The sequence below is a fragment of the Pithys albifrons genome, chromosome 21 (assembly GCF_047495875.1).
Source record: "Pithys albifrons albifrons isolate INPA30051 chromosome 21, PitAlb_v1, whole genome shotgun sequence".
Classification (NCBI taxonomy): Eukaryota; Metazoa; Chordata; class Aves; order Passeriformes; family Thamnophilidae; genus Pithys; species Pithys albifrons.
This window is the reverse complement of record NC_092478.1, coordinates 8,496,943-8,522,200: the sequence shown is the minus strand read 5'-3', so window position 1 is coordinate 8,522,200 and position 25,258 is coordinate 8,496,943. Positions and strand designations below refer to the sequence as shown.

The window sequence follows — 25,258 nt, the reverse complement described above, 5'->3', positions numbered from 1 at the left end:
CTCTGAGGGATCAAACCCAGAGCAAGCAGCTGCTTTGCACAACTCAGTGGGAGTGAGCCATCCCTCAATGGTTCTGCTCCAACTGATGGCCACATACAGCTGATCTGGAAGAGGTTGTGTGTTTGGGGTGCTTTTGGTGTGGGAAGGACATGTCTACAAAGTGACCTCCCTCATGGTGCAAAAAACAAGCTCTTTTCTTCACCCCATGCTTGGCATCCCACTCACAGGTAGCTCAGGGCTGGTGAACCCAAGGTGGGAATGTAGCAGCTTCCCACAGAGACCCATGAGATGAAGTATTGATGTCCTGAGAGTTCCTCACGCCCAGCAGCAGCTGAGGCAGGGATTGAGCTGTCTGACACCTAATTAGAGGGAAAATTGCTGCTCTGCCAGGCTGTGCCAGGCTGGGGGCTGGTGGAGAAACCCCAGCTGCAGCCTCAGCCCTTTGCTGCTTCTCTCCCCCTGTCCTAACAGAAGCAAGGATCTCAGGGAGTAAGGAGATTAATGTCCCCTGAGCTGTGGGGTGGGTGTCTGACAGGATGCCCCACCAATGCCAGAGATACCAGCCCTGCTGTCCCCATCTTCCCACTCTGCAGAGCTGCGACACTGGAAGGAGTTGCTGGTGCTGACAAAACATGTACCAAAGAAGTTATTTTGAGTCAGGCAGGATTGGGAGCTGTGCTGGGAGTGGGAATGCAAACAAACAGCCAGAACAGCAATTTGGTATTTTTTAATGAACCTGAAAAGGCTTTTTTCTTTCCACTCTCTCACGGTCTCCCACTGCATAAATGAAATCCCCATCCTCGCTCTGCGCTCTTGCCAAGGTTTCCATTTTCCTGGCTGTTTGCAGGATGGAGGATGTGGGGTTGGATTGCTTTGCAAACCAGTGAGTTGCAGTGTCTCTGCCCCTCTGGTTATTACAGCAGTCAGGGTGGATTTGGGCCATCCCATCGAGGGCCAGCTGGATTCCAGTGCTGGGGCAGAAGGGATGGCAGCACCCACTGCCCCTTCATCTCCAAACTGGGCTCCCTTTCCTCCCCCTCCCTGCCCATGGGTGCCCAAACAACCTCCTGGGGCTGGTTCCCACTGACCACCATCTCCTTTGCTTTTCCAGGCGAATAAGCTGAGAACCAAAACATTGCACAACACTTTGAACCCCACCTGGAACGAAACCCTCACCTACTATGGCATCACCGACGAGGACATGATCCGCAAGACGCTGCGGTAGGGCCCGGGTGGTGACGGTGACATGTCCCTTCCCCTCTCTCAGAACTGTGCCAGGCGTCCCTCCCCATCCCAGTGGTGACTTCCTGGAGGAGCCCACGGGGACCCCCATGGCCCAGCCCCACAGGAGGACCTGGTGCTGCTCACAGCAGAGCAGGGCAGAGTTCTCACCCACCAAAGGCAAAGCGTGTGCCCGTGCCCTGCACACACCAAGGTGTGATTTATGGGCAGTCTGGGCTGGAATAACCAGTGAGGAGCATGTTCCTGCTTTGTCATTAACTTCATAACTCACTGGCTGGCTCCTGCCTGCAGAGGTGATGTTGTTTGGGTGTCACCTCTTCGTGCCAGCTCTCAGAGGCACGTGTTAAGGCTTTGTGGTCATGTCTTGCTGAGAAAATGTCCCCAGGGAAGTTCTGGAGCCCTTTTGAGGTTGAGCTTTTTGGAAGAAAGCTGGAGGCATCTGTGAATTATTGCCAAATTAAATGAAGGTTGTTTGTATTTATTCTATGATTTTATTCTGTTGGTTTGGCTCAGTCTGTGTGCATTCAGCATCTCCTGGCAGCATCTCCCGGAGGCTGGGAGGCACTGTGTGGGGCTGGAGGTGGGCAGGGACAGCGTGGTGGGGCTGGAAAGGGATGCTCTGCAGGGAGCAGATGCCTGTGAATGCAAAGATTTGCATGTCTTGACCTCTGTCCCAGGTGGGTGAGGGAAGGGAGTGCCCCAGAGCCTGAGGACAGATGCTGCTCAGGGGGTGCTGGGCAGCCTCGGCTGCTCCATCACTGCCCTGCTCTGGGACTGCGCTGCAGGATTTGCTGTAAGATCTGCTGTCAAACAAAGGGGTTTGCATCCTGCTCTGAGGATTCAGGGCTTTGGCAGCTCCGTGGCTGGAATCCCACCTTCCTCATTTCCAGGGGCCCTGGGAGGTTGTGCTTTTCCCCATGACAGGAGCACAAAGCTGCCTTATAACAGGTCCTGCTCAGGGGTGAATCGGGGCAGAGCCCACCTGTTGTCTGCAATGTGCATAGAGATGGGAAATTTAGAGCCATGGATTATTATTTCACTTGGAAAACATTAGTCATGCTGAAAGTACTGCAGGCTGATGGGGCTGGAAAGCCTCCGGTTGGTTATTATTATTGGTGGGTATTTTTTCACTCCAAGCTTTGAAGTTTTCAGCCTCCTCAAGCGTGGAAATCAGTTTGTAGGGAGATGCTCGGCTGAGTTGTTGGCAGGAAGGCAACAGGGAGCAGGAGGGCTCGACCCCCACCTTTTCAGGACCCTGGGAGCTGCTTCTCCCCAGGGAAGGGCTGGGATCCTGGAGACAGGTGTGAGGTGTCTGATGGCTGAGGGGTGTGCAGGAACATTGGCAGAACTGGAGTCACCCTTCTCCCCACAGAAATCCAGCATTAGCACACCTTTGAGTAGAAGGATGCAAGGCTGGGAACTCGAACCTCCTCATTTAGGTACCAGCTGAATGACAGAATCGCAGAATGGTTTGGGTTGAAAGGGACTGTAAAACTCATCTTGTTCCACCCTCCTGCCATGGGCAGGGACACCTTCCACTTGATCAGCCCCTTCCAGCCTGTCCTTGGACAGTTCCAGGGATTGGGCAGCCACAGGTTCTCTGGGCAACCTGTACCAGGGCCCCACCACCCTCACAAGAAAGAATTTATTCCTAAAATCCAGTCTAAACTGACCATCTTGGAGTATTTTGGTGTGGGTTGAGCTGTTTCTCTTCTATGACCCTCTCCATGTCACCAGTGGCGATGGCCCTTCACTCTGCCAGTGCTGCTTCCTGCAGGAAGCATCTCCCATGCCATGTATTGCCCTGCCTTTGATGCTTTGCTTCACCCATCCATCTTCTTGTCAAAATATCTCCTCCTCCATCAGGAAAAGCCAACTTCAAAGCTGTGAATTTGCTGGTTTTCCCTGTGCTGATCAGGCGAGACTCCTGCCAGGCAGCTGGTGGCACTTGAAAGAGCATGAGTGATGCTCCCCTCAGTCTGGGCAGTGACCACTCCCTGGGAGCCTCCCTGGTGCTGAGATCCAGGGAGGGGCAGGGAATGCCATTGCAAAGTCTCTTTAATGTAAAAGGAACGACAGAGATCAAAGCTGCTGCCAGCCTTCACCTGCCCACTGCCTGGAGAGCTGGAAAAGCACCCAGAAATCTTTCCTGCCCACCTGGGCTCTTGGTGGGACATGCCCAGCATGGATTGGTGGGGTGGTGCTGCCATGGGGCACTCTGCCAGTCCCTGCAGCTCTCCTCAAGGGGACAAGTGGCATTTGTTGGAGCAGCTGGAGTAGGGACATCCTGGAGCTGGGTAATGGGTCCCCTCTTGCCCAAGCCCCCAGCCCCCTGCCATAACCCTCATCCCTGTCCAAACTTGTCAAGTGGCTTTGCTGTGACAGACCCTGAGACCCATCAGGGTTCCCCTCCCCAGGCAGAGCCACCCCCAGGGCCAAGGAGAGGTGAAGGCAGCCCAGCTAATTGCGCTGGCAAGCAGGATTTTGTTAATGAATCAACCCCCTCAAATAACACCAGATACTTTGAATTTCATGAAGCACAGCAGGTGGGAGGATCTCGAAAGGTCTCATCCATTCATTGAATTAAATATCCCTGAGTCTAGCCCAAGGCTTAAGAGGGATGAAACCACCCACCACCCTGGGAGAAGACAAGTTCGCAGCCACGTGAAAGACACTGGACTCAGAGTGCACAGACAGATGGGCTCGGGGGGAGGGTCCCTGACAGCACTGAGAGGGGAAATCCCACCCCACAGTCCCCATCTGGGCTCCAAGCATGACCGTGGGGCAGCAGCTTGGGGGCTGCCTCCAGTGGTGGGATGCCAAGGTGGTGTGTGTTGGGGGAGGCAGAGAAATGCTGCAGGGGAAATTGGAATAGGCAGAATACAGTTGCCCGCATTTAAATAATACATGTAATATGCAATAAATAAATTGTATTCATAATAAATATCAGAGCTGGCCAGATATTGGATACGATTTTTCATATCCAGATATATTGGCAAAGTGATGCATTATTCATATGATACTCAGCTAGCCCATGAATGCCAGGAATTCTTTGTTTAATCATGTGTTTGACAAATATCATGACTCATTAAATATATTATTCAGAAAATAGTATTTGATCAGGACTAATAGGCATAGTGCAGATGCTTCGAGGTTTGGGGTCCTGCATTGCTTTACTCTGGGAGCTCAGTGAGGTTTGCTCAGAACTGCAGGTGCACTTGTAATTCTGTCTCACTTCTGCTGTGGCTTCTGTGCTCAGACTTTGAGGCATTTTGTGATGGAGCCCAGCACTGAATCCTCCTTTTGTTTTTGGGAGAGTTGGACAGTCCCAAGATGCAGAGTTTTTTCTATTTTCTCTCCTTGCCTGGTGTTGCCTGTCCTGAAGCCATCGAGAGCCTCCCAGGTTACCACAGGGACCTGAAGGGAATTTAGGCACAGAGGAGGCATCCTCAGGCTCTGCTGCCTATTATGTGCATGTGTGTTGTGGAAAAGGGTTCTTGTTGACCCCCATTTCCCCTTTCCATGCTGAGAAAGAGGCCGGAGGAACGTGTGTGAGAGCAGAAGCCGTGAGTCAGCGGAGGGGGCTGTGGAGCTGGCGGTGAGTCAGGACTATAACCCAGGAGCCCAGGCTGAGTAGGAGGCAGAAGAAGTTTAATGAGCAGTGATTGTTCATTTGCTGCTTAGTTTTCTTCCAAGGTGTTTTCACAGCCCCTGACTTAAAGATCAGGACCCCACGGTGAAGATACCAAATCAAACAGTGAGCTGGAGGGATTGGGATTCATAAAAGGGACAACAGAGGGACCATGCTCAGGTTACAAGCTCGGGATGGCAGGTGAATGGGACTGCCAGAGGCATCTCGTGCTGCTTGTCATGGAGCTGATTTTCTAACCCAAGGCATAAAAATTCCATCACATCGATTTCTCGTAATAAAATTCAAGCTGGTGTAATTGCATTATGCCATTTTCCAAAGGGAGGGCTGGGGCTGGAGCTGCCTGCTCATCTGACTCACTGCTCCTGCCTTCACTGATGGGCCAGGACACTGCCAGTCTGCCTGAGCTAAAAATACCATCCCAGTGGAGATGAACCACAGCTGGGCAGAGGGACTGTGGTTGGAGACTGAGGCTGAGACACTGGGAGGGCTGACATAAAATCCCAACTGAATCCCTCTGGGCATCACACACAGATGGGCACAAAAGGTGGGGACCCACCTGAGAGGTGGCCAGAGATATCAGAGGGGAAACAGGACTGGGAGAAACCTGGTGGTGTCTCCAGCTCCACTGTGCTTCTTGGGGCAGCAGCAGCTCCCAGGTCTTGCAGATGTGCCAAAAACTACTTCCCAAGGGACATGGCTCTGCATAAACGCTGAGGCTTCCTGAGTCCCTGTGGGCAGTGAAACGAGGCTTGGGGCTCTCTGGCCTCTCGCAGTGTGACACTGGAGATGCTCTCCCTGCCATCACCACCAGTTTTCCATGTGTTTCCTTCCTGGATTTCTGCCTGTCCTGGATGCTTCTGGGGCTTCACAGCAAGCAGGAAATTTTGTTGTCAGGAGAAGATCTTGTTACTCACATTTTTAAGAGGTAAAACCATCCCAAATCCTGTCTCCCTGGGTGCCCAAGAGCTGGCACTACTCCATGATTGCTGGGTGTACAAACAGACCCTGGGCTGCCAGTGAGGCCACGTCCCCTGCTGTCCCCTGCTGTCCCCTCCTGTCCCCTTCTCTCCAGCCCAGCCTTTGCACCCCTGCCCTTCCCTTCCCTCCCCAGCTTTGCCCAGATGGACACAGAGTTGCACACGCCTGGCAAGCGCCGCATCATCTCTGGAGCTGCTGCTGCTCTTTTTCAGTTCTGATCTTTAAAAGAAAAGCAAGAGGAAAGAGGGAAATAGGGAATATTGTGCCTGCATTTGAGATTCTCTTTGACGATCTTACTGGTGGGGTGGGTTTTTTGTGGGTATCTATAGTAACGCTGCATCCAGCTACAGTTTTCTGGAGAGCAGCATTCCCTGTCTTCCCACTTGTATTATTTTTTTTCCAAACCCTTTCCTCTGCTGCTCCCCAGCCCTGAAGATCCTTGTGCCGTGCCACTGAGCTATCCCATGACTTCCTTGCTTTCTTGTTATTCATTTGTGAGCATCAGGGTGGTCAAAGCATGTGTACATAAGCCACTAAACTATCCATAAACCATCCATGAACAAACCATAAACCATCCACAGATAAGCCATCTATAGGCAACCCATCCACGGGTAAGCCATCCAGGTGCTGAGCAGGCTAGAGGTGTGCTGTGCAATTAGTTACTTTCAGGTGGGATCACAGGACACTCTCTTTAATTATGTTTTCCCCTTCCTGTGTGGTCCCTGGAGGCAGAAGTGCCACCTGTGGGATTTGAATGCCAACAGGATTGGGTGAAAGAGAAAAAAAGCAGGTGGCAAAAGGATGAGAAGACACTGTAGGAATATCTTTCAAAAAGGGAGAATGTAAGGAAGGGAAATGCCTTTCGATTATGTGCAGGGAGCCCAGCTGGTCCAAGGAGGATGTGGGATGCTGGATGCTCCCTTTGGAGGCAGATGGGATAGCTTTCCCTGTCACCACATCCAGCCAGCACTGCTGGGGAACAGCTGGTCCCTCAAGGCAGCCACCACCTCCTGGCCTCTCTCTGGGATTTCAGGAGCTATGAGCAGAGGCTCCTGCAAGCACTGACTTTGCTCTTCTGTCATCTCTCCTGATGCCCAGAGCGGGCTGGGAAGCAGCAAAATGACTCATTAGCTGCCAGCTGAGGGGAAGGCATTTATAGCCCTCACACCAAAAGCAGCCTCTGCTCTGCTCGGCCATCACTGCCCTCGGACGCTGCAGTCACGGGCTGTGTCCTGGCACCCCGGCGGGGCTGGCAGAGCCACACCTGGCCCAGCTGTGATGCTTTCCACTTGCTGGGGCTGTAAATCCTCATGGGCTTGGCTGCATGATGGGAGAGGGGATGGCAGACCCCCTCCATGTCCCAGACTGGCAGCCAGGGTCATGCTGAGAGAGGTGCCATGCTCCGAGCAGTGCCCACGCCCCTCGGGTGGGAGCTGTCTTGGAGTCACTTCTCCCGGCTGTGCAGGCTGAGGGTGGTTTGAGGAAGAGCCTCCATGGCCGGGCAAGATGCAGTTGGGGTGGCAGCAACTCCAAGTAGTTTTGCTTTACTCAGTGATGACTCTGCTGTTCTAATGGAAGAGCCACTAGGATGTTTGGGGCTGCTTTTCCAACAAGCACCTGGGGTGGGACATGCATTAGACACCGACTCACACCCTGAGCTGCCCTGGCCAGGCTGTGGCAGCAGTTGGATGCCCTCCAGCTGCCTGTGGAGGAGGTCCCCAGTCAGTGGCCTGGGGAACAGTGACCTGAGTTGTTCCCGCTCTGGGGGAGCTGCAGTACAGTGGGGCAGTGCAGTCCCTTGTGCCATCACCTCCCCTTTCCCCAGTGTCCCCGCTCACCCCTTGCTTGTTGCAGGATCTCAGTCTGTGATGAGGACAAGTTCCGCCACAACGAGTTCATTGGGGAGACGCGGATCCCGCTGAAGAAGCTCAAGCCCAACCAGACCAAAAACTTCAACATCTGCCTGGAGAAGCAGCTACCGGTGAGTGGGAGGTTCAGAGCCATGTCCCCACCATGGGACCATGGATGCAGCAGCTTTTCCCTGCAGCATATGGGACTCACTGTGGGGTAGTTTGGCCCCTGAAACACAATGAGGGATGGGCAGAACACTCCTTGTGCTGGGGAGGGGGATGCCCGGCCGTGGCTGTATCCTGGAGCAGACCCCAGACTGTGCATATTCTCTCCCACAGATAGATAAAACAGAGGACAAGTCGCTGGAGGAGCGTGGCCGGATCCTCATCTCACTCAAGTACAGCTCTCAGAAGCAGGGGCTGCTGGTGGGCATCATCCGCTGTGCCCACCTGGCTGCCATGGATGCCAATGGCTATTCCGACCCCTACGTCAAAACGTGAGTCCTGCCACACGCCAGCAAGCTGTGCTGTCCCCTCCCACCTCTCCCTGTGGTGGAAATTAATTGATCTCATTAGGAGATGCAAATGAGGGCGTCCCGGCAGCAGCTTGCAGCCTGCAGCGTGTTATTCCCCAGCAATTATTTTGCAGAGCTTCCAGGTAAGGTGGGTATGGGAGCTGCCTGGTGGTGTGTGGCTGTGCCCACCCTGTGCCAGGGCATCCTGCTGTCCCTGGTGGTTTGGCAATGGCCAGGTGGTCATGATACCCACTGCCAGGCTCAGCTCTGCCCTGGAACAAGGTCTACAGTAGGGACGTGGCCCTGGGGACAGAGTTGATGGCCCAGAGTAGTGAGGTTTTGCTGACAGGGGTGGGGGGGTCTCACCTGGCAGCACAGAGATGGGTATCCCTCAGGCACGATGGTGCCTGTACCCGATGGTCCTGCACCTCTCTCAGGACCTGTGGACGCCTCTACTTCCCTTCCCAGTGACACTCACAGAGTTTTCACTCTTTGAAGCCTGCACTGTCCCTGCCGGGGAGGGGACAGCTGCTGGATCGGGTCTGGGCCTCCTGGTGGCATCAGAGCACAGGCATCCCCCCCTCCCAACCCTGGGGATGGGCAGGTAATCACCCCCTTCCCCAGGTCCCAAGGGAGATTCCCAGCTCAGCTCCCAGCCCAGCTCTCAGCCACCACCCGGAAGAAAGCTCTAATTACAACGTGTGTGTAATTAGGTCAGACAGCGCTATAATGGCAACCCTTGGCTCCAGCAGCTCCAGGGCCCCATTAACAGAGCTGAGGGCACATTTACAGGTCCCGCTGACACTTCCAAATGTAAATGTCTGGGAGCACCTTCCTTCTGAAAAACAGCAACGATATTAAATACAGAGTCATTCAAATTAGTCTAATGGGCTGCTGCAATGTGGCCTCACCTGAGGGGTTCAGGGAAGTTGGTGTCACCCAGGGGTTTTCAGGGATGCTGAGGAAGGTGATGGTTTGCTGATGCAGAGCTGGGCTGCTGTGGGGCCCTGCGTTGCTGCAGCTCCTGGTTTTTTAGGGGGATCGCATTTTTCAAATTCACTCTCTGCAAAGAAGGGGTGACCATGATAAGGAAGCACCAAGTGCCCATCCCACATCCCTGTCCCCGCTGCACTGACCTGAACTTGGGCACTTCCAGGGACAGCATTTAAGGCAGATCTACTGGGATAAACCATGCCCAGGAAAGGAGTTCAGCAGCACTACACTTTCATCTTCCGATTTCTTTAGGAGTGGAGGTGTTTGTAGAAAAATGCCCTCTTGTTTTTCTAAATGCCCATGAGTGGCACAATTCCCATTGTAGCCAGCCATTTTTGGGTGCCCCTTGTGTCATCCACAGTAAATTGTGTCTGCAGGGCTGGAGTCAGAACAGATAGACAAGTGATGCTTCTCGGTACAAGCCCCAATTTTTTAATTATGAGCAAGATCTGGAACATGTAACAAGGAAGCAGAACTGATATTTAAAGGCACAGCACCAGCATGAAATGATGATGGATTGACTCTGTTCTGGCCCAGAATTCAGGTGCCCTCTCTGCCTGATGACACTTTAATCTCATTTGCCTCCCCACCCTGGAGCTGCAGTGCAGAATATCCACAGGGAACGGTGGTGCCTGAAGGTCCACATCCATTCCTGCTCCCTTTTCCACACTGCATGTGCTTCCTATCTCCTGGAGAGGCTCTGGATGAGCAGACCAGTCACACAATCCCAAGTCTGGACTGGCCCTGGGCTGGGAGCAACTGGTTTGGGGAGCTGGGAGCATGTGTGCAGTGCCAGTGTCCCCTAGGGACTGAAGACGGGATAATCAGTGCTCCCTGCAGCCAGCAACTGAGCTAAGGTGGGGAAATGCTGCCTCCTCCCAGGCAATCCCAACAGTTTATCAGGGGAAGGCAGGGGAAAGGGAGCCACAGGTTCATGGGACTCAGTTGCCCACCTCATCCTGCCTCCACTGGGATCTGGTCCCACCAGGTGCCCCCGCCTGTGGCCTCCTGCCCTCCACGGCACCCACGTGTGATGGGGCTGCTTTGGTCTTATTGCAGTTACTTGAAACCAGATGAGGACAAGAAATCAAAGCACAAGACGGCAGTGAAGAAGAAAACACTGAACCCTGAGTTCAATGAGGTGGGTTTGGGATGGTTGTGGTTCTCAGCAAGGGGCTGTTCTCAGACCTCACACTTCACAGATAAAAACCACGTTAGTCAATACATGAAGGATCAGGGTTGGGTTCCCTGTGGGTGGCAAAGGGCAACAGCCCGAGGAGGAGAATGGGCAGCCTCAGCTCCTGTTTCATCCTGAGCTGTCTCTGCTCCCCCACAGGAGTTTTGCTATGAGATAAAACACGGCGACCTGGCAAAAAAGACCTTGGAAGTCACCGTGTGGGACTATGACATTGGGAAATCAAATGATTTCATAGGTGAGTGGGGCACTCTAGAAGGTCTCTTTTTTATTTATCTTCACTGTCTGTGCCTCTTATTTTTAAATCTGCTGTTCTTCTGCACTTCTCCAGCTGCCCTGCTTGTTCTCCATCCTCACATTCATTCTTGCTGGGTTTTTGTTCTGCTTTTATCCCCCTCCTGCACCTGAGCCCCCTCTCCCACACAGACATTCCCTGTGCAAGGAGCACCCAAGCAGAGAGAAGATGCATCTCCCTCTGCCCCTCTGTTTTCAGATCTTTTCCTCTGTACAAAAAAGCAGGTTTAGCAAGGAGGTTTCATTAATCTCTGTTGGATGTCTGGACATGTTGTGATTTTGCTCCTGGTCACTGTGATTTATCACTAACAAGTGCCCAGTATCTCTGACAGCCACTGCGATTGCAGTGAGCCCTTGGCACAGGGACAGATCCCAGATCCCGGCCAAGAGAGGCTGGGGGAGATGGGCTACAACTGCCAGGTCGTGGCATCGGACGCTGTGAAGATGGTGCTTGACCTGGCTCCATCCTGCATCCTTCAGCATCCCCTGGCATCCCTCAGCATCCCCAACACACCCTGCCTCCCTCAGCATCCCTCGCAGGACTGACGTTCCCCCCTCACCTCTCCCTCTCTCTGTCTCTCTCCAAGGAGGAGTCGTGTTAGGAATTAATGCCAAAGGCGAGCGGCTGAAGCACTGGTTCGACTGCCTGAAGAACAAGGACAAGAAGATCGAGCGCTGGCACACGCTGACGAACGAGCTCCCGGGCGCCGTGCTGAGCGACTGAGCGCCCGGGGCCGCTGCCTCGGGACTCCTCTCTCTGTTCACGGCTCCGGCCCCGGGCGCGGCGGTGTCGGGGCAGCCGCGGAGCGGGACAGCCCACGGACAGCCTGGCTGCAGGGAAACCGTTCCCAGGGGGGAAGGCAGCGAGACTTTGCTCTTCTCAGCCGGTCCCGACTCCCACGGCTTTTCCAAAACGCCTCTGTGCACCCTGACACACTCCCAGCCCCACTCACGAGCGTGCACACACACACACACACACACACACACACACACACACACATGTGCAAGCACACGCGTGCACGCACACACACACACACACACGGACACCTCACGTCTGCATGCTCTGCAGTCTGGCTCCTCTCCCAGTCCTGGCTCTACTGAATTACCTTCTTGCTGCCTTGCAATTCAGTGGCAAAAATGAATGCGTCCGTCTGCGTCCGTGTGTCCGGTATCAGCAAAAGGCATCACTAAAGCCTGGAACTGTCCTCTCAAGGCAATTGTGCCATATCCCTGGTGGTCTGTCAGTCTCTGTGGTTTGGGCCTAAACAGTCTCTTATGCATTTAAATCTCCTCTGTTGGAATGATTGTGTCCCTGATAACCTGGAAAGAGTGTTTGCTTTCCTTCCAGGAGTGTTGCGCTCGTCCTCTCCGGTAACTCACGTGAAGTCAGCACAGCTGTGCAAACCACAGCTTTCCTCTTGGCATCGGGCAGCTTCACCTTTGGGAGGCAAAAGGGAAAGCTCAGTGAAGCCCCTGGCTGTTCCCGCTTCCCTGCTTCTCCCGACAAAACCACGCTCTGCCACCCGGAGCCACGTGGCAGCACAGCTGTGTTTCCAGCAAAGCCAGTTTGCAGGCTACATTTTTCTATCATTTTCCCCCTTATTCATCCTTTTCCAATTCATGCCTTTAAATAAAACCCAGTGAGGATGCTGAGCCTCGGGGCTGAGCTGGAATGAGTTTGCAAAGATGCTGGGCTCTGGCACAGCCATCAGGTTGGCCCATTTTCTGCCTCAAACAGCATCCAAACCAAACCTTTGTGTAGAGCACAGTAATAATGTAATAATATTATAATAATAATCCCAGATCTCATCCTCTGTGATCCACTTTGGCTTGTCTCTGCACCCTCATGCCGCTGGACATTCAGGGGATGAGCTAAAACTTTCTCTGAAATGCTGCATGTTTCCCAGAGTTTTTGAAGCCTTTAAACCATGATTTCTTAGGAAGAGCTGCTCTTTCCCCACAGGTCTCAATTACTCAGCTTCCGAGCCCTGTGCATCCACACGAGTGTGTTGCTGACTTCTTTTTTTCTTGGAAAACAGTGGGATCTCTGGAAACCCGTGTTTACTTTTTGAAGTGACGATCGTGTTACACCTTGTTTGATATGGGGGGATAACAAAAACAAGGTTCATAGGGGTTTTTTTAACAACTTAATATTTGTAATGCATTCTACAGATATGCATGGATTTTATTTAAATGCTGGCAGCGTGTCAAGTCAGATGTTCCCAGTAATCCTTTCAGGTCCAGCACCTTAAAACCTGGCTTGGGTCTGAGCTTCCAGGAAAGCTCCAGGAGCACCAGGTTGGCTGTGCCTCCTTTTCCTTGCAAAGTTCCTTTCAATCCAACATTTGTTCCAGCCTATCTTGCTATGAAACTGGTTTATGCCTGAGGTGGAGTAGGACACGTGTGTGTGGGTTCCTTCACTTTGTATCCCAGTCTTTTCTAAGCGGACACTCCGTCCGTCTGTCTGTCCCAGCTGCATGCAGAGTTGGTGGTTGTCATGCCAGGCCTCGTGAAATGTTTGATACCAATGTTTTGCTACCATGTGAAGGCTGCAGAAACCATCCTTACCTGCATCCTGAAAGACTTTTGTATTTCAGTATTACCTATCTGTGTACTTTTTGTCAGATTTGTTAATATTTATAATGAGAACTGAAAATAAAAAGTTAAAAGAAAACAACAACAAAACAAAGGTTGGTGCTGGTGGTGCAAATTTTGAATTTGGGGTCTGGCAAGGGTTTGGGGAGCAGGAGATGGTTTTAAACCAGAGGTTTGGGGGGGCTGGTTGGCCCAGTGTAATATATATATACTACATATATAATTGTATATATAAATAAATATATCTATATATTTGGAGAGAGAAAATCCATGAATGGCCCAGTGAAGTATATATACTACATGTGTATTTATATAGATTTATGTGTATAGATAAATAGAGTCGCCTGCAGTCCAGCAAACCCAGGGCATAGGGAATGATACCCAGTCCCAGGGGCCAAGGCTGGGCAGGGGTCACACTTACAGGGAAAGACAGATGGAAAGCACAAGGAAAAAAACATTTACTCAATTAAATGATGCTCTGTTCAGTCATCAGATTTTTGTTTAAGTCAATCTTTATCCCCTCCAGAATAAAGAGCTGATTATAAAAAGGGGGGCGGGAGCACAAACCCTTCAGATTAAAATAAAGCTTAAGGTATTTCAATGCAAAGCTGCTCTGGGGCACGTCAGACCCTCTGGCTCTATAAAGAGGCTTTGCTTTTGGGGAGGGTCACCTGCACCAGGTGGAGCTGCAGAAGACTCATGTACTCCCCTGACAGCTCACAGGAGCCCCCAAATAATGGGACCCCGGGGCCTTTTGATGGCCCCCAGTGGCCCCACCAGGCCCCACGGGCCATGTACCTGTCGGTGGCCGTGCTGATGGGCCTCGTTGTGGTCTCTGCCTCGGCTGTGAACAGCTTGGTCATCGTGGTTTCCATCAGGTACAAGAAGCTGCGCTCGCCCCTGAACTACATCCTGGTGAACTTGGCCGTGGCCGACCTGCTGGTGACGCTCTGCGGCAGCTCCGTCAGCCTCTCCAACAACATCAGCGGCTTCTTCGTGTTTGGCAAACAGCTGTGTGAGCTGGAGGGCTTCATGGTCTCCCTCACAGGTAAGGACGTGCACCTGAAGACGTGCCTTGCTCTTTGGTTGGTGCTTTTGTGCATTTCACCTGCTTTCTTGTCTCCTAAAATCAGTTCTCATGTTGTAAAACTCGTGTCCTTCAGTTTTTCTTTAGCACAGGGAAGGGTTGGCTGTGCCAGGTCACCATACACTCTGTCTTGGACCTCACAGAGAGGAAAATGCCACTTGGGCAATGAGGGTTCCTTGTTTGCTGTGCTTTTCATCAGTGCTGGCTGCTGTGTCAGCCCACCTGTGGGTGGGTGAGCACCAGGACATGAAACTGCACAAAATTCTTAGCTGGGGACACTCAGGTGGAGAAACTATGTTTGCAACCACAAGATCACAGACACCCAATGCCAACTTCACCTTTATGGGCCAAATATCCTCACAGCTCTGCCTGCTGTCAGAAAACCACCCAACTTCTTAAAACACTGTGTACTTGGACAGCTCTAAATCATCATCTACCACCTGCTGGCATGGACAGCAGAGCCTGTCCCTGAGACACAGCCCCTCCTTTCCCCCCAGGCATTGTGGGGCTGTGGTCCTTGGCCATCCTGGCCTTGGAGCGGTACCTCGTGGTCTGCAGACCCTTGGGAGACTTTCGGTTCCAGCATCGACACGCCGTCAGCGGCTGTGCCTTCACCTGGAGCTGGTCACTGCTCTGGACCACCCCACCACTCATGGGCTGGAGCAGCTACGTGCCTGAAGGTAGGGGAGGGGTGGGTCAGACTCCACTGTGTGACTTCTTGCATAACCTTTTCAAGCACAGAGTAGCTGGAGAGTGTCCGTGCTGGAATTTCAGGTGTTAATATCTCCTGCTTGCTCAGCCAAAAATCCTCTCTGAGAGGCTGTGCTTTGGCAGTTGCCCACTGCAGGACTTGCTCTGGCTGCAGGAGCAGCACCCAGCAGGCACCCAGCCCACACCTGCTTTTGTAGGGGCTGGTCTGCAGATCTTGGGTGGCACTGCTAAGTGGGGGACAGTGTTGGCTGCTTTGGAGGCCATTACTGAGCCCCTGCCCAAGCCCACCACTGCTTTAGGCTTGTTTCCAAACCTTACTCCAGGTCTGAGAACCTCCTGTGGGCCCAACTGGTACACAGGTGGCAGCAACAACAACAGCTACATCCTGGCCTTGTTTGTCACCTGCTTTGTGATGCCACTCAGCCTGATCCTCTTCTCCTACGCCAACCTGCTGATGACCCTGCGAGCGGTAAGTGCGGCAAGGACAGGCAGGCTCGTGGTTTTCTTCTCACAGAGCAGGGGTTTGTGGCAGTCAGTGGAGCTGACACCTCCTGGCGCTGACCTCAGAGCACCCAAGGGCTGGCAATGTTGTTCCAAGTTGCCAAGAGGCATCTCTGTCTCCCAAACCCCCCGCAGGCTGCGGCGCAGCAGCAGGAGTCGGACACAACACAGCAGGCGGAGCGGGAGGTGACACGCATGGTGGTGGTGATGGTGATGGCTTTTCTCATCTGCTGGCTGCCCTACACCACATTTGCACTGGTGGTGGCCACCAACAAGGACATCACCATCCAGCCAGCCCTTGCATCCCTGCCCTCCTACTTCTCCAAGACGGCTACTGTTTACAATCCCATCATCTATGTCTTCATGAACAAACAGGTGAGAACGTGTTAGTGTCAGCTGACAAACCACAGCTCCTCTGGTGTTTCTGGAGAACTTCATGGGCTTATAAAACATGGAGGAACCAGCTATCCTATCTGGAAGCACAGTCACAGGCTCGATCCCAGAGCTGCTGCATAAGCAGCAAGGTTTGGGGGAATAAATGGAAAGGGAGGGAGAGCCTGCAAGCTCATTTTCCACTTCCATGATTTTATGGGGTCAGGCAACTTAATGTTAGATCACAAATGGCTCATTGAAGACACAAAGCAAACAGAATGAAACTTCTATTGTCCATAAACCACAAAGGGTGGGGCTGGGAATAGAGAGAGATCTCACCCAGAATAAAACCAGCGCCCACCCCTCAGAGGTGGCACCAGATTTCTGTCCTGTGTAACCCATCCCTTCCCTGCCCAGTTTCAGAGCTGCCTGCTGAAAATGGTGTGCTGTGGTTCCTACCCCCGGGGCAGTGGGAAAACTGCTCCAGCCATCCCCAGTCCCCGGCCCGGAGTCGCTGCAGAGGGGCTGCGGAAAAAGGGGACACCGGCCCACCCTGTCTGAGCGCTGCCAGATCCTGCCTGCACCCTGGGCAGCTCCAGGCTCTGCACCCAAAGCAGCTCCAGGCTCTGCACCCGGGGCAGCTCCAGGCTCTGCATCCCGGGCAGCTCCAGGCTCTGCACTCAGGGCAGCTCCAGGCTCTGCACCCAGGGCAGTCCCAGGCTCTGCACCCAAAGCAGCTCCAGGCTCTGCACCCAGGGCAGCTCCAGGCTCTGCACCCAGGGCAGTCCCAGGCTCTGCACCCAAAGCAGCTCCAGGCTCTGCACCCAGGGCAGCCCCAGGCTCTGCACCCAGGGCAGCTCCAGGCTCTGCATCCAGGGCAGCTCCAGGCTCTGCATCCAGGGCAGCTCCAGGCTCTGCACCCAGGGCAGCTCCAGGCTCTGCACTCAGGGCAGCTCCAGGCTCTGCACCCAGGGCAGCTCCAGGCTCTGCACCCAAAGCAGCTCCAGGCTCTGCACCCAGGGCAGCTCCAGGCTCTGCACCCAGGGCAGCTCCAGGCTCTGCACCCAAAGCAGCTCCAGGCTCTGCACCCAGGGCAGCTCCAGGCTCTGCACCCAGGGCAGCTCCAGGCTCTGCAGCACAGGCACAGAGGGGGCTCGGTGCTGCAGATGATGGGGGGGCTCTCAGAGGTTAGAGGGGTCCCCACCAGCCCACGTGGTTCTCCAAAGAAAGCCATGACAGTGTCTTCCTGTGGCAGAGGAGCCAACACATCATGGGACAAACTGCAGACTTTGATTTCACCCTCCTAAGGAACCCCCTCCCTTCCAGACCCTCACTTTGGGGAATCATGAGCCTTTCAAGAACAGAAAGAAAAAAAACAAAACAGTGTTTTTTCCTTGATGTAGAACATCCCAAGTTGCTGTTTGGCCCACACTGTCTGGCTGTGATGCCACATCCAAAGGGGTCTGAGGTCAGAGCTGCACATTCCCCATCCCCAGACAGAGCAAGTCCTGTTTGCACTGCCCAGCCTTACAGTGAAGCTCCAAGTCATGCTGTAAATCTGGCATAAATCCAGCAGGCACATTTAAGTGCAGGCTGTCTTAATAAACATTAATAAACACTAATCAGTTCACAGGCATCTGTTTTACCAGCTGATAGAGGGGTTGACAGAAAACATATCCCCTTCTGCTCCTAGAGCTGGCACATCTCTCGTGGCAGGTGCCACATCCACCATCATAACAGAGAGCAAGAAAAAAACCAGTTCAAAACCACAAAGTTATTTTTATTATATATTTAAGGCAATAAGGGAAGGTCTTAAATCCACCAATTTTCCAGCAAGGGTGAAAACACTGGTTGCAACAGGCCCCAAGGTCAAGGCACAGCAGAGGCTCCACTGCAAACAAAAGATGCCAAAGCCGGCAAGAATAAAAACCAAAAAGCCTCTGTGGGACTCCACAGCTTCACATGAGGCTGGATCTCAAAACACAGTGTTTATGTACACAAACACACTCCTGGTTTGCAAGGCAGATTCTGAGTGTAGGAGCCCATGGAAAAGGCTCCCAAAGATAATTCCACACACAGCAAGTCTCTAAAACTCAGTTTTACCCAAGTCCTCTATTTTTAAAAAAACCTGTCTGCCTTCAGAGTTGTCTTTCAGATTTTGATCCTGAACACTTGAACTGCTTTCAAACTGAGCTGCTCCACAGCTGTGGATTCCGAGGCTCTCCCCTTGTGGTGCTGCCCAGGGTGGTCCCCAAACACGTTCCCTGCCCCTCCCACCCCTCCCGCAGCTCCTGCCGAGGCAGCAAAGCCAAAGGAGCTGGAGGGAAGCGCCCTGGGAGCTGTTCATCCCCTCCCTGAGGTGCCTCCCCAGGGCTCAGCACTTTGCACGGCCATGGGGGATGATGGTCAGACCTGGGAGACTGAGGGCTCTTTTCCCCTGCCTGAGATTCTCTGCTCCAAAGCAAGAACAAAACAAAATTCCCCAAACCAGACCAGTGCAAGGTCAGGTACAAAGAAGTGAAACAAACTGGACAGGGTGTGGAGCCAACCTGGTCTCATGGAAGGTGTTGGAATTAAATCATCTTTATGGTCCCTCCAAGCCACCTGACAGGATGTTGTAGCCAGGTGGGGATTGGTCTCTCAGGCAACCAACAGTAGGACAAGAGGGCAGGGGCTTGAGCTCTGCCAGGGGAGGTTTGGGTTGGATATCAGGAAGAAGTTCTTTACAGAGAGAGTGGTCAGGCATTGGAATGGGCTGCCCAGAGAGGGGGTGGATTCTCCGACCCTGGAGGTTTTCAAGGTGAGACTGGACATGGCACTGAGTGCCATGATCTGGTGATCACAGTGGGGTTGGATCAAGGGTTGGACTTGATGATCTCAGAGGTCTCTTCCAACCCCAGTGATTCTATGATTCTATGACCTGTCACATCCCCAGTTCAGGGCACAGGCCACTTGTGCTCCTCACCATCCCCATGGCTCAGTCACCCTCCCTCTCTCCTCTTGCTTTCCTACATGCAACCAGCTCAGCTCACACGTGGGCAGCTCAGTGAGGAATTAGAGCAGCTCAGTATCACTGTTTTAATTTAATTAATTTGCCTTTCATTCACTGGGAAGCTGAAAAGCAGCATTAGATGTGCCCCTCTGATCTTCTCTGCTGTCTTGCACTGGTCCTTGTTTAATTGTTCCTGTTAATTACAGTTTTCATGCCCCTGCTTTATGTTATCTGGATGATTTACAGTCATGCTCAACTTAAATCTGGAAAGTACAAGCAGCTGAAAAACTGAAATCTCTGTTGTGTTCTGGCCTAGATAAGGAGAGCAGACAGGCTGTGGGGGTACTTGAAAGGCTCTCTACCAACAGAAATAAAAATTCTCCACATTAAGATTAAAAAGAGATAGGGAAATGGTTCACAGCCTGCTCACCATTTGGTGGGGCAGATAAAATAGAACAAGAAACCCAAGAAGCTGAGGGGGTTTCATATGTTGCAGCCCAAAGTGACATGTAATTACATAATTTATATTTAATATTAATATTTATAGTTCCCTTATATTTTAGATTTTCCTTATATTAAAATTTGTATTCAAATATTTTATATATTTATGTGTAAGCCTTTGTTTAATACTTTTAATGCCATGTGCAGGGTGAGCCCCATTCCCAGGCACTGTTATCCCAAGGGGCAGAATTCCAGCCACAGCCTCCTCACTGCTGGCACTTCTGTTCCAGCTCTGTCACAACCACAAACTGATAAACAGATGAAAGATTTCTATTTTCTCTTTATCTTTTCTGAAGAAAGCTCCCCCTGCCAGGCTGCAGCACCTTCCCTGGAGCAGCTCAATCAGTGTCTGGTTGTATCATGATCTGATGATGGGAAATATTGTTATTAACAAGTAAAAAACCTCAGCAAAACAACCCCAAAAAAGACCCTCCAAAACAAAAACAAACAAACAAAAAGAACCACATGGCAGCACAATAACCTTGGAAAGTTTTATTACTGTTGTTAAACCAAATTAACAGTTTTGGCCTGAGAGCATTTCCTTACAAACACAGGAATGGAGGCAAACGTGGCACACCCAGAGGCACAAAACCAGCTGAAATCCCCGTGCCTGTTGGTCAGGGCAGGACAACCTTCCCTCCTGCATGTGAACAGTATTTACCATAGGAAATGTTAAACATGAAGTTGCTGTGCCCATCAGTATGTTAATCCACAGCTCAATTAAATCCAGGCTGGGTTTTTTTTGGATGAAGTTTGCCAAAAATGTTGCTGAATTAAACAACAGGTACCTTCAAAACACAAACCACAGTTTCTCATATTCTTGTCTAATGCTGGCAGGGAACATATTGCTGCACTTGCAATCTCTGGAGAACACTGCTTTTTTCCTCATTAGCTTTTTGCACAGCAATTAATCCCCTTAATCAGTCAAATCAGTTCAACACTAGATCACAAAAGCACTAAGTAAAGAGAAAACAAGAAATTACCTTGTTAAATTTAATGAGCAAGACAAAACACACACTACACAGGCTGTAACAGCTCCACACTCCAGCATGGAAAAATTTCAGTGCCTGAGCAGCACCAGCAGCCCACAGAATTACCATCATTTTGTTTGCAACGCTGAAAACTGAATAATGCAACAGAGCAAGAAATTATTTTGCTTATGAAAATGTGCACGTGCAGGAAAAAAACCCATCATGCAGCAGGTTCAGGAGGATGTGATACTGAGAAAACACTTCACTTCTGTAATATTGATCCTGCCTGATGGCATAAAACCAGTACAAACAGTATTAGAACATAGAACATTCGATTTTATTCTGTACTTGCTGCTCAAGTTAAAGGAATTCTGAGCTTTACAATTGTTTATGTGGCCAGGAAACCCCACAATTCACACTGTACCCTGTGCAAACAGCAGCAAGCAGATGACAGATTAGAACTTCCTCACTATCAGTTTTAGTCACGTAAAGAGCTCTCATCCAAAACAATTATCCTGTAGGGGCTGAAAGTAAGGAGAAAAAAAAATGTTATGTAGTTGTTTTTTTCTTATATCACACTACAAGTTGAAGAGAATGGGATTTCACAGTGCCTTTTTCACCTTCCCAGCATGGATAACTGTGTCTCCATGAGAGAGCACAGACACTCCTGCCAGCCCAGTTTAACCCCAGGGGCTCACCTGAAGGGTGAAGCTGAGGAGAGCTGGTGCTGCTGCACGTGGGATGTTTCATTCTTGGGGGGTTTGCCTGAAAAAACACAGAAATTCAGCTCAGAACCAACAGAACATGCACAACCACAACGCTCCAGACACTGCAGCAGTGAGTGAAGGGCTACAGATCTTGGGGTCTGTGACAAATACTGAGCCATCCCTGCAATCAGAGCCAGCCCCAGCTCTGCTGCTGCTGGGGCATAGAATCATAGAATCACAGAATGGATTGGGTTGGAAAAAACCTCTGAGATCATCAAGTCCCTTTACCAGATCATGGCACTCAATGCCATGGCCAAGCTCAGGTTAAAACCCTCCAGGGATGGGGAATCCACCCCCTCTCTGGGCAGCCCATTCCAATGCCTGAGCACTCTCTCTGCAAAGAAGTTTTTTCTCATCTCCAACTTCCATTTCCCCTGGCAGAGCTTGAGCCCATCGTGCCCCCTTGTCCTATTGCTGAGTGCCTGGGAGAAGAGACCAACCCCCACCTGGCCAGAACTTCCCTTCAGGGAGTTCCAGGCAGTGCTGAGGTCACCTCTGAGCCTCCTCTTCTCCAGGCTAAACACCCCCAGCTCCCTCAGCCTCTCCCCACAGCACTTGTGCTCCAGTCCCTTCTCCAGCCTCGTTGCTCTTCTCTGGCCCCGCTCCAGCCCCTCAATCTCTTTCCTCAACTGAGGGGCCCAGAACTGAACACAACACTCAAGGTGTGTCCTCCTCAACACAGAGTACAGGGGAAGGGTCACTCAGGACCCTCCCTGGGATCCAGAATCAATCCTGTTTGCCAAACCTGAAGCCCAGTCCCTGCCAGCCCAGTTCTAGAGCTCTGGCAGAAAACAGGGGCAGCTCTGCCAGTGCTGTGCAAACAGGCACAGGGATGTCACCCCCACAGTCCTACACTTAAAAATCACCACCAGCATTTCCAAAAGCACCCAGGGATTTGGGGCACTTCGAACTTTGGGTGCATCCAACACCTCTACAGACCAAGAGCACCTGGTGAAGTCCTTGCACAGCTTCCTGGTGCTCTGGCTCCAGCCCCAGCTCCTCCTTCCTCTGCTCCATTCTTCCTTCCAGCATCTTCTGGATCCTGCAGGCTTGAATGACAGAATTTTGTGTATGATTCTAATTTTTCCTGATTTTTTTTCAGGACAGGACAAAAACAAAGCACTAAGCCAGAAGCCTCTGGAGATATCAGAGGCCTTTTCAGTTACCCTGATCTACCTTGTGAGTATTCCCCCTCCAGCTCCCATAGTGCTTTTCCCCTCCAAAACTGCAGATGTGCTTTAGCTTTACATCCATACAGACCCCAAGGGTTTTTCACATGAATAAAGGTCCTCTGACTAGAGGTGTGGATGGACTTTGGATAACGTGGAAGGACAGGAACTGGTCTGCCCTGCTGGCAATAACCCTCCTGGTTATTGTGACATTTGCTTCTGTGAGCAATCACAACAAACTCCTGAAGCCAAACCCAGGAACGTCTGATGTTCCTTAGTGAGGCAGATGTTGGGAATGACTTCTGACCACCCACTGGCATTTGCTGTGGAGTTCTTCAGAGTCACTGGGCTCTGATCTTTAGTTTTAAGGGGACAAAAGTTATATGGGCTATGAAACTTTTCCTTAAATGATTTATTTGTGACTTCTGTCATTTCTTCATTTCCTAATACACTGCCATGAAAACACAACCATTTTCCCAAACTCTTCCTTACAAAGAGTTTTCGTTATTCTCTTCTTAATGTACATTTTCTCTACCTCAAAAAAAATCCCCCACTCTGTCAAATTATCTCTGATTTCTGTGAAGAGCAAGCACTGCCTTCCAAGCCTATTGAAGTATTTGCTTTCCACCTACAGGAAATTATATTAACAAAACATTCTTTCCCCTCTCAGTTTAGCACAAAGAGTTCCCATTGATGTCTCCAGGGAAGTTCCCTGACACGTTTCTCTCTACGGAGTGACAGCCCATTTTCTGAGAAGTCCTGCACAGACCTGTACCCACAACACAAAGTAAACTTGTGAACAGAACACAAATTATCTGCTAACCCAAGAGGGTGTCCCCGAGGTTGTTCTTGGATCTCATCATCTCCAGGAACTGCATGGAGCATTTTTTCTAAAATATTGTCAAGAGTAGAGTGAGCCCTGTAAGACACAAGATTTAAAGATCATGGTGACAAGTGTAATGCCACAAATTTCAAAACAAAAGTCATACTTATCAGAGTATTTACAGTTCACATCTGTAAGCATTGAATCTTGTTAAAATATGCTGAAATTCTAATTATAAATATTTGTAACTCAAATGCAAACGTGTTTCATCATTTTTTTCATACCTTTCTGTTTCCTCTGCTTCATTGAATGACTCCTGAGTGCATGAACTCTGATTTGTCTTTTCATTTCTCTCAGATTCTGTTTCTGACTCTCTGCTTTCCATTCTAACTTGACTGGGAACTATTTACATAAACAGAAAGATGTTAATATCAGAGGTATGTAGGAAGATAATAAAGAAATTAAAATGTGGGTTTATTTATTGCACTTGGCTAAACTTCCAGTTGTCCACTCCTCAGTGACTCTTCCCTCAGATTTTCTCCCCTGATTTTCCACCAGTTAAGCAAATTCCCATTATCTGCAGTCCAAGGTGGCCAGAGCAAGGCCTAGATAAATATTTCACTCCAACACATTTTCACATTCACAGGACTGAACATTTTGCTTCATACTAAAATGAAAAATGCATGTGGAAATTAATCTTTAATCTTTCCCCTTCCAATCCCAGACATGGGAGGGAAATCAGAAGCAAACCTGTGGATGTTTGCTCTGTTACCCTCCTTAGCAGAACACAGAGACACCCCCAGACTTATCAGTGAGTTCTGTTCCTGCAGCCTGGGAAGAAATTCAGCACCTTCTGCTGTGCTGTGATAAGCAGGAGCTGCCCCAGGAATGGAGTCTGAAATAGCTGTACCTTCTGCAAATACAACAAACCCACAGTGAGGGAACAACTGCTGCAGTTCTCCCACCCCAAACCAAGACACTGCTGTGAGCAAAGCCAAGGGAGCCTCCATCCTTCAGGACAAGATCTGACACCTTTGGAGGACAACACAAACAAGTGCCAGCATCATTCTCAAGTGACTGTGCTATTTAGCTTTTTACAGACTTTGATCTGCCTTTTTTTCCCCCCTTTTTTGTCTCTTTTTTTCCCTGCTGCTCACTTTCTGACTCATTGAGGAGAAAAAGGCACAGCCTATAAACATTTTGGTTTTCTGCTCCTCTGACACGACTTGTTGTACATGTAAAGATGATTCCCACTTACTGCCATTTGCAGTCTCAGAAGCAGATTCCCCACTTTGGTGCCTTTGTGACAGAACAGGAAATACAACGTTCACTATCCCTGGAAGCTCTTTTCTTACACCACGACACCAGGGGCATTATTTTGGAGAATCAGAACCATTAGCAGGGTGTGTGCACTGGCACCTTCTCAACTGCATCACCCTCCCAGATGGAAAGCTCAGCTCTCTTTGGCATCACCTGCCCACCACCTGCACTTTTGGGGCTTTGGCACCTGTGTTTGAACACAGAGGTGTGTAATGAAAGGAAATGAATTCCCACGGTTAGATCTGCAAACCTCCCACCCAGACCCCCGTGGGCTCCAGAGGGAACACACAGGGAAAGGCAGCAATGCTGGTGGAGGGGGCACCAAGCTGAAAAATGCCATTTATTGTACAGCTGAACACACAGGGACAAGTACTCTGAGTCTTTCTGCAGCAATGCAAAAGGAATTTGCTATTTTTAATCTCTCCATTAGGACTGTTCCCAACGAACCCGTTATTTGCTCGCCGCGGTCCTGCAGTCCCTCCTCCTCTCCTGGGGCTGGAGCGATGCGATCCCTCTGCCTTAAGTGTTCTGTGAAAAACAGCACAGTCCTCACTGAGCTGGGGGCTCTAACCGGGCTCTCTGCACTCCAAAGCACCGCAGGATTTATCCAGCCAAGCCTATGTGAAAACTTTTACATGATCTATAATTAGTTCCTACATTAATCCTAAAAATTGCCCCTGACCTTCATTTGTTCACCTGATGCCCAATCTCCACATTGTTTTGGTGAAGG

At 50.9% G+C, this 25,258-nt stretch overlaps 3 protein-coding genes across 4 annotated transcripts in view; 2 read left to right on the top strand and 1 right to left on the bottom strand.

Moving 5' to 3' along the window:
• Nucleotides 1–13,403, top strand: part of DOC2B (double C2 domain beta) — a 32,062-nt gene extending 18,659 nt beyond the window's left edge. For both annotated transcript variants that reach the window (XM_071575145.1, XM_071575144.1), the window contains 6 exons: nucleotides 1,112–1,221; nucleotides 7,727–7,853; nucleotides 8,062–8,219; nucleotides 10,290–10,371; nucleotides 10,567–10,663; nucleotides 11,307–13,403. In XM_071575145.1, the coding sequence (XP_071431246.1) occupies nucleotides 1,112–1,221; nucleotides 7,727–7,853; nucleotides 8,062–8,219; nucleotides 10,290–10,371; nucleotides 10,567–10,663; nucleotides 11,307–11,443 (711 nt within the window). In that variant the 3' untranslated portion in view covers nucleotides 11,444–13,403. The remainder of the gene's footprint in view (nucleotides 1–1,111; nucleotides 1,222–7,726; nucleotides 7,854–8,061; nucleotides 8,220–10,289; nucleotides 10,372–10,566; nucleotides 10,664–11,306) is intronic.
• A 538-nt stretch (nucleotides 13,404–13,941) lies between these two features.
• Nucleotides 13,942–17,607, top strand: LOC139681611 (pinopsin). The gene is made up of 5 exons (XM_071575107.1): nucleotides 13,942–14,362; nucleotides 14,899–15,081; nucleotides 15,436–15,581; nucleotides 15,749–15,988; nucleotides 16,403–17,607. The coding sequence occupies exons 1-5, from the start codon at nucleotides 14,014–14,016 to the stop codon at nucleotides 16,544–16,546; spliced, it is 1,062 nt and encodes a 353-aa protein (XP_071431208.1). The 5' UTR covers nucleotides 13,942–14,013; the 3' UTR covers nucleotides 16,547–17,607.
• A 2,355-nt stretch (nucleotides 17,608–19,962) lies between these two features.
• TEX14 (testis expressed 14, intercellular bridge forming factor) overlaps nucleotides 19,963–25,258 on the bottom strand; it is a 30,205-nt gene continuing 24,909 nt past the window's right edge. Inside the window, exons 26-31 of the mRNA XM_071574922.1 lie at nucleotides 24,976–25,056; nucleotides 23,493–23,610; nucleotides 23,209–23,304; nucleotides 22,156–22,265; nucleotides 21,148–21,214; nucleotides 19,963–20,973 (exon numbers count right to left, since the gene is read on the bottom strand). Coding sequence (XP_071431023.1) covers nucleotides 20,928–20,973; nucleotides 21,148–21,214; nucleotides 22,156–22,265; nucleotides 23,209–23,304; nucleotides 23,493–23,610; nucleotides 24,976–25,056 — 518 coding nt within the window. The 3' untranslated portion in view covers nucleotides 19,963–20,927. The remainder of the gene's footprint in view (nucleotides 20,974–21,147; nucleotides 21,215–22,155; nucleotides 22,266–23,208; nucleotides 23,305–23,492; nucleotides 23,611–24,975; nucleotides 25,057–25,258) is intronic.

Coding starts and splice junctions, on each gene's coding strand:
- LOC139681611 (XM_071575107.1), top strand. CDS start 14,014: ATGTACTCCCCTGACAGCTCACAGGAGCCCCCAAATAATGGGACCCCG. Junction 15,082..15,435: donor GAGCAGCTACGTGCCTGAAG/GTAGGGGAGGGG, acceptor ACCTTACTCCAG/GTCTGAGAACCTCCTGTGGG. Junction 15,989..16,402: donor ATGTCTTCATGAACAAACAG/GTGAGAACGTGT, acceptor TTCCCTGCCCAG/TTTCAGAGCTGCCTGCTGAA.